Here is an 8,932-nt window from a genome sequence, read left to right as displayed (position 1 = left end):
AGCGCCCTCTAATAATTTTAAAAGCTGCATGATATTAACGATTAATGTAAATTTAAGTACGATTTGTCTTCGTTCAGTGGAGGTAATAAATTGTCAAAATAACAGGTAAAGTGTTTCATTCTTTGATGTATTCTAAATATGTTGGGATAAAATTATAAGTACTTTTAAGAGCCTATTTTTGCTTTTTAAAAATCATATTGTTTATACTGCCTAGTGAAAGTTGTCTTTTTCAGTTGGATTTGTTACTTGAGTTTCGGTCTAATTATTCTATTACCAGAAATACTTATCGTACTGGTGTCGTGAATTTTCATTTAGAAGACAAATAAGTAATATAAATTAGGCCTTCGCTTCGGAAATAATTTAAATTTGAATTCCAGAATGAAAAGTCTCCACTCGATCAGTCAATATATATTACTTATTCGTGATAGCATTAGTAGTGGATCGCACCAGCTGAGTTGTAATCTACTCTTCAAGTTGCTAAAATTAATATGTGTTGTTGTATGTTAAATACTCTATTTTATTTTTTGCAGCACATAAATTATATGGTATCGCGAAAGTGATTGATACGAGTAAACACTATGAAGTTATAATTTTCTAAAGTTTGACTGCATGTGCCTTCTTTTAATCCATTTCCTTTTTTTGTGGGGATCCAACACCTATTTATTCTGTAGTTGATCTCTTCATAAATATTAAAAGTACTTGTGTTTTAATTACGAATAAATAACTGCATTTGTACAATAAGATGACTATTCATATCTTCTTCAGTGTAAAAACAAGGACTGAAACATGTTAGATATATTTGAATTAGGGATGGACAAAAGAGACCATTTAGTTCAACTCACAGGCATTTATCCTATAAATTGTATATATAATCTTATAATTTTAATAAGATCATCTCTTATCATACTTTTCTCAAGGGAAAATAAGATTTTGAGAGTGAGAGAAGAATGATCTCAGTAAACAAAGAATAACATAACATACTTGTATAAGATAAACTCTTCTATCCCTATAATAATCTTAGTAGTAGTAGCCCATCTCAAAACCATTTCTAATAAATATCTTAGGTAAGGCCAAGTAAAAAAAAAAGATCAGTATTCAGAGCTTTTATAATTATAATGACATTTTTGAAAGAAAGTTTGCACCTTTTTTTATGATTGTTGCTTGTTTTAATGAGTGCATGTGAAACAAAAGTCATCTTTGTTCCATTTTATACATGAAAATTATACAGAATTTATGGGCAAAATTAATGGACTGCATTCATCTCAATTTTTATTCAGAATTTTTTTTTTCTTTGTATGATTAAAAAAAATGGGATGCAGTAGTTGCATGAAAGTAAGTGCTAAACATGTTTTTTTTACTTGGCTTAAAAAGACTAAAACTAGAATACACTATTCCAAGTGAGATGTGACTGTTGATTTTTATTGATATTATACATCATCCTTATACTTGTAGCCAGTATATTTATATACACAACTTAAAATTGTATCAGCTTTGCTACTTAAAGATCACTTACTAAAATATTCATCCATCCTACCAAGTTATTCAAGTAATTCTACAATACAACATCTCAGTACACCTAGAAATATTTGAGAATTTAATATTATCAGTAAATGTTAAAAATTATTCTCATATCAGTATATCATTAATGTTTAGGTAAGAGAAAAAAACCAATGGCTCAACAACAAAACAATTTTATTTGCATTTATAAGAAAATTACAAAATGATTATCATAATATGCATGTTGACAAAAAGCATTGATCTGTGAGGCATGTTCAGTATGGTGCCCCCCGCTAGTACAGTGGTATGTCTCCGGATTTACAACGCTAAAATCAGGGGTTCGATTCTCCTTGGTGGGGTGAGCAGATAGACCTTTGTGGCTTTGCTATAAAAAAAACAAAAAAAAACACTGTTCAGTATGGCTAAACTCAGAAGTAACTACCTTTTGCTTTCTCCCATCCAGCCATCCTACAATCTAATTAATTAGTTTTTCCTCAAACCATTCCAATGTGGTGTTCTTACCTAACCTTTTATGTGGCAACTTATCTAAAGCTTTTTCAAAAGCAAAGTACACCAAACCTTTTTCATCATACAGATAAGAAAGAAAAAAAGATTAATAAGGAAAACTTTCCATTTGGTTAACTCCTGGTGTTTTTTGTTGTGGTATAACATTTTACTAGATGATTTTCTAAGCTTCTTTTATCAAGACCAAAATTTTCCCACCATAAAAGTAAGATCAAATAACCCAAAATTTTCTGGGTAACTCTTATATCCTCTTTCATTTAAAAATATAAGCAGTATCAGCAACTCTTCAGTTGGTAGGCACCAACTTACTGTCTGTTCTACTACCAGAAATTATCTGAGTATTAAAAATTTCTTGAACTTTAAAAAAATTCTGTGTATATAATTAATAGATAAACTGTCTTGTTTTCAATGTGACAGTAACCTTTCTTTTGTTAATGGGAATGTTTATCTTTAAATACAAATACACATATATCTAACATTGTCAACAATGGAATCGGGAGTCTTGTCAGAAGTGTCAAGCATGTTTGTTTTTTTCTGTCACGAACCATCAGATTTACACACTTTAGCATTATCCATTCTTTGATACCTTTTGTACAGTGTAAATATAAAAGTTCATTTCTGATAAACAAGAAAAACCTTTTTGCTTTTTTTACATTATCTTTAAGAAAGTTTAAATTTTCATAATGTCAGATCATTATAATATCTGTTTAAAGAAGACTTGCTAATGCCACTAATGTCTAATGTAATAGCAACAGTTTTATATTTTAATATTTTTGTCAAAGACATTTAGTAGTTATTAAAGATACTTTCTCTCTCTCTAAGTAATCTTCATTTTTTCCTTAACTAGTTAATTATCTTCTGTGGCTAAATTTAAATAGTTTTTAAACGAAAATAATCAAGAGTTTCCATAAATAATCAAGTTTGACTGTATTTTATTTAATACATAAAGAATATCTCAGTTACTACTGTGTCCGTTATCTTCATACTAGCCTGATGAGTCCTGGTATCTGGTGAAATGCTTCGTTGGCACTAGACATAGCAGATTGTACCCTGTACATTCTTTTATATTCATTGATAAGTTCTTTCAATTACTAATGTAGATTTCACTCATTTACACTATGGTTACTTGATCTACTCTTGTGTGACCAGTGAAATTAAATCAAATAAATATGTAATTTTTGTCCAAATATTGTGTTAATTCTTACTGTAATTTTGATTTGTGAATGAGCCATGTAAAACTCAATAAAAATTTCAGTTTACCAAATTGTTCATGCAGTTTAATAATATAAATAACACCTCAACCAATGTTGTATCCATCATACTACAGTGTGCTGAACAAGCCCTGGTATTGGACAAAAGGCCTTATCAGCAATGGATATAGCAGATATAGTGTGGTGGACATATTGTTATATATTCATCTTTCTTTTGTTTGCAATTTTTTTTAGAAATACTGGAGTATTATTGCTATTTGTCATCACAAAAACCAATAAACTTGGTTAACTTATCTTGTAACATTTTGGCTTGTGCCTTTAACAAGAATATATTAATCATCATAAACAACAAATGGTGTATTTCTGAAGCCAGCCTGATTTACTAAATGAGTAACTTAAAAAAGAAAAATAATAAACTGCACAAGTAAATAAGAGGATGGTGGTGTTGAAATACCAGTACTTTACGTATAACAATATAACACAATAATGAAACTCTTGCTTATATATATGATACTGGAAAAAGGTTTTTATTAGGCAATGTAGACTTGCAATAGAGGTCACAATTCTCCCTTTTTGCTTCTGTTTTCCATTGTGGAGAACTTTAGTTTCCTCCATTTGAATGTATAGAAAAAATTTGTTGTATCTAGTGGTCACACACAAATTAAACATTTAGAGAGTATTTGACATGTTTTTAGCTTTGGACAAGATAAGACAAAACGAATTCAGAGATTGCTATATAAAGCTGCAAATTACTCATAGCCACCATGCACTGTTATCCCTACCATTTGCTGGCATACCAAATGAGCATTAGTACAATGGGCAACTTAGCTAGTTTTCTAAACAGTATTTTATTAAGAGAAACATACAGTGTTGAAAGCGAGAAAAGTACAACGTTTCAAGTTATTACTTAACTGATAAAATATTAACATTGTGCAAATTGTTTGTGATACAGATATACTGGAATACCAGGGGTGAGATGTATTTAAGATATTACTAAAAGTATTGCAGAAATAATGTATATAAATATACTTATTCACCATGGTCAAAAGTATATGGCCATGCATGCAAGTTCAAGATTTTGTGAATTGGTTGTGTAAATGTACTTAGTAATCAAGTGTTTTCTATCTTCTAACAGGTATGAAAAGCCATCGCACTTGTCTGTAAAGCAATCTATAGTGCAATGTTAAAATGGCATGAGTTAGCTAAGTTCCAAAAAGTGAAATTAAAAACTGTACTTTTGTTTATATAAATACATTCATTTATATAGATGTTTATATCATTGAAACAAATGGTCTCTCTCCTTATTTTTTCTATGCTGTGATCATTTGTTTTGGCATTGGTTATGAAATTGTTATGAGACATAGAGAAAATAGTAATCATATATACTCTTCAAAACAAGAAACACAAAAGGTATATTTTCGTTATTTTAAAGAGAAATATATGTAATAACGTTACAAGCTCAGAGAATGTTATGTTACACGTGTTAAGGCACTGATTGTCAAACCAAAATGACAATAAAAGTTGTGCACTTTGAAAACGGAGGAAAACATCAGATTTTTCACCAAAACGCATTTGTGTCCAATAAATTTGTTTGAGAGATCTGCATGTTCTGCAAGTGCAACATGTGCAAAATCCCTATAAAAGTGATGGGTTCTCGGTTTCCATAGCTCAGTGTTAAGCCACCGACATGCAATACAGTTACGCCAAGACTGACTGAAGCACAATGCAACAACACCATTGGTCGCTTGGAAGCAGGCAAATCTCGATCAGATGTTGCCAGAGCTGTGAATGTCCACCCAAGCACCATCACAAGGCTATGGAATCATCACCAACAACATGGATCAACTTGTGACCGTCCACGATTTGGCAGACCACGTGTGACCACGCCCGCACAAGATCGCAACATCCGGTTACGTTACCTTTGAGATAAGACCACCACTGCAACGTCTACTGCCTCAACCATACCAGGGCTGTGTAGGATTTCCGATCAGACAGGATGTGATTCGTCATCTCATCGCTTCCATGGGTAGGAGATGCCAAGCAGTTATTGATGCTCACGGGGGGGGCATACTCGTTATTGATGTTGAGTGACATTAAACTTCACCTAGTGAGCGTGGACTTCATCTTTGCAGACTTTGGATGTTCAGCAGTGAATGTGCAAAGTTTCACACGTCATACAGAACTACCCAGAATAAACTTGTTAACAATTTGTCTCATATTTTGCCTTTTGCGTTTCTTTTTTGAAGAGTACAGTTTGTAGAAATTAAACAGAAACTGCTGTTTATTAGTTTAGGTTTCTTAAAATTAAAATCATTTTGAGTGATGTGTTAGGGTCCCTAATATTGTGCCTATTATATTTTTACATCACTGGAATTTGATTCTTAACAGATTATATCAAGATGGATTAACAGAACAATTATCTAACTGTGTACAAATTATCAGCATTTGTAAGACATTTTTGAGCAAAAGTATAATAATGTCATCCACACTATATTTTGTTTTTCATTAGTAGGACTCTTCTTATGCAAATTAAATTGAATTAGTGAACTTTCATTTATCATCAATTTGTCTATGTCACAACACATCAGAATTAGGTGAAGGAATATTTAATATTATATTATTTGTTATTTTAACATATATTTTTCATTACTACTGTATTCTTGAACCAACCTGTTTATTAATCAGTAGAACTGGTTAACTAGCAAGCTATTCTTTTTGAATCTGGAAGGGATCAGAAGACCATAGCATATGTCAGTGGGAAAAGACCATATCAGTAATTATTAAGAACTTATGAGGAAGGTAAAGGATAGACTAATGTGTCAAGTACAGAATACAGTGTCTGCTATATTATAGTGCCAATGAAACCTTTCGCCCAATGCTTTTCATATTAGCTGGGATACATCAAACGTAAAGTAGTGGTTGAGAAGCTATTTATAATAACAAGTTGCTTAACAACAATTTTATGGTGGGAACTTCCAAAATATTGTACTGGTACTTTTGGTAATTCAAACTTTTATTTATTATTGTTCTTTATCCTTTTAACTGGTAATTGCATTTAGAAATATGATATAGAAGAATTCACTGTTTGAAATAATTGTTTCTGGAATTGAGTTTCGTTTTATGTTTTTATAGTATTTTTATACACCTCATGTCCATATAATGTATAAACATTTCAAAAGTATACAACATTGATGCCACTAGTTTGTTATTATGAATTCTTCATTAGATATGCTGTGTAAAACACTAAAAGATATGTGTGAAACATGGTATATTATTTGATATATCACTTGTCACTAAGGTATACCTGTTTTGGCTTTTGGAGAAATCCACCCATCATCAGTAATCCTGAAAAAGAATGAATTGAAATAATAAACCCAGGCTTCAAATAATGGTAGAATCTATATTATGATTATCTTGTTTTGAAATGTATTTTGTTTGCTTCATAATTCTGTATTTATATAAGAGTTTTAGGAATATTCAGCATTGATGCTATTAATTTATTCTTGTAAATTATTCAGCTGACAAACTGCATTAAATACTAAAATATAAATGTGAAGCTCAGTATATCATTAAATTTACAATTTGTGTCATTAAAAGGCATTTCAGAATACCATAAATGCAATATACATTCAGCCACTATTTGAAATCTAGGCTCATTTGGATTTACCCTTGTCCAGGATTACTAACGATGAGTAGAATTCCCTGAAACCAAAATAGTTCAGTGCCAAGTGGTGAATAAAATTGTATATTGAGCTTCACATTTATGCTTTGGTATTATTTTTTGTTTTATTTTTCAGGTCCTTGGGAAACATAAAAAGTAAAGAAATTCAGTTATAATCATGGCATCAAGTTCCCTAAGTCAGGAAGATGCTGACCATGAATTTGAAATATCATCTCGTCGATCCCGTATACGTACTGCAAGGGCTAATGCAAGAAATGTTCCCACCTCTAGTCGCAGTGCTGTTCCTGATGGAGGAGTTACTGGTGATGCAGAAGTCACTGTTCAAACAGGAGCAGTTTATACATCTGGTATTGGTTGTACTGAAGGCTCTGGAATAGTGAGTGGAGTAGGAGATCAAGATGTTTCTCCTAAACCAACTTCAAGAGCTAAAGACAAGAGATGTCCACGTCCAAATCACGTAAATAAAGGAAAAGCTCAACGTGAAAGAAGAAAACTCAGAGAAAAAAGAAGAAGTACAGGAGTGGTGCATCTCCCATCAACGGAGGTAAGAACCGTTCTTGTATCTTTTCTATATATCTAACACTGTATGTACATCGTAATTAGAGGTTGTTGGTTCACAGAATTTGGTAATTGATTATCATCAGGCTCATTAGACAAGTACCTTCAACCAACTGATTATTCTCATGAGACTCAAATAGTTGGAATAATCAAAAATACTAGGTGGTTATTTTTAAAATTGTGACAGTAATCAGTTAAGCTGAACAATGTTTTAGTAATCAAAAACAGTAATAGAGAAATTGTAATGGCCCTGTTTTATTAACTGAATAGTTATAATAATTGGAAACTAGTTTTGATTAATTGGTTGTTTTTGTCACATTAATTGACTTAATCATAGTTTTGTTAAATTAGTGACACTGGACAATGTAATCAGTGCTCAGGGGTTATTGATTAATCAAGTTAGTCACCCATCTCTATCTGTGATTCTCATGAATGTAAAACTATTACTGTTAACTGAGTTGATTAAGTTCAAAGAGCAGTTATACTTAAAAACAATTTTGAGATTTAGGCTTATTAGGTGGTAAAGCCACATACATCTGTGAGTAACATGTCATGGAATGTTTTTTATAAAAGGCTCAATTTTACTGTTACATTAAAATTGAAAAGTAAGATATATCAGGTCTTTTTGTGCTTAACAGGTAATTTGTTGATTGTTTATGTCTTAGTGTATGTAATGTGATGCTTCTAAAGATAAGGTTTTAATGTAGATTGGAATTACAGAAAAGTAAAGGCAAATTGTGACACATCAATCTTAGATTATTAATAGTTATTAGATAACAATGAATAAATGCTTAATTTATTACAAAAAATATGAAGCAATTTCATCAAGTAATCAAGGAATATAAATTTAAAACTTTAATAAAATGATATTTTTTGAGGTTTCTGATCAAAAACAAGAAAATATTTTGAATGCATATGAATTAAAGAAAATGAGTCATAAAAGTTTGAATGATAGTAAAGAAAATAAAACCAACAAGTGCTTTAGAGAGTTGAACATTTCTATAGAAGTATTTTAGTCATTTACAGGTGAAAACATTTACAGCATGATCATTGCAGCTGTGGTGTGAGCAATTTAAGACTTGATTCAAGAAAATCCAAAACTCTGAAGGAATTTTCTTGAATCAGTTTGGAACATTTTATTTTGATGCTCTGTGTATTGAACAAGATTTACACATTCATGAAGCATCAGTGTGTATGGGAATAGACAGAGAAACTGGTTCCACACCGTATGGAATGTCAGACTTCTTATAATGTTAGAATATGTGTCATATAAAACATTCAAATATTCAGTTTGTAAAAGAACAAATAAATAGCAAAGCTCTTATGTATTATAGAGTTCACAATCTTACCACTTTTGATAGTTTGTTTAAAATAAAAATATTTTTATAATAAATAGTAATAATGCAGAATAAACTTTTACCTAGATGTAAAAACCATTTAATTTCTTACTGAAAATTTC

The 8,932-nt window shown here is 30.9% G+C and overlaps 1 protein-coding gene across 1 annotated transcript in view; it reads left to right on the top strand.

The window, feature by feature from the left end:
• Positions 1-8,932, top strand: part of LOC143250465 (PRKC apoptosis WT1 regulator protein-like) — a 31,754-nt gene continuing 22,822 nt past the window's right edge. Inside the window, exons 1-2 of the mRNA XM_076501032.1 lie at positions 1-105; positions 7,031-7,459. Coding sequence (XP_076357147.1) covers positions 7,073-7,459 — 387 coding nt within the window. The 5' untranslated portion in view covers positions 1-105; positions 7,031-7,072. The remainder of the gene's footprint in view (positions 106-7,030; positions 7,460-8,932) is intronic.

The sequence above is a fragment of the Tachypleus tridentatus genome, chromosome 1, assembly GCF_004210375.1.
Source record: "Tachypleus tridentatus isolate NWPU-2018 chromosome 1, ASM421037v1, whole genome shotgun sequence".
Taxonomy (NCBI): domain Eukaryota; kingdom Metazoa; phylum Arthropoda; class Merostomata; order Xiphosura; family Limulidae; genus Tachypleus; species Tachypleus tridentatus.
This window is presented reverse-complemented; position numbering and strand designations above follow the sequence as displayed.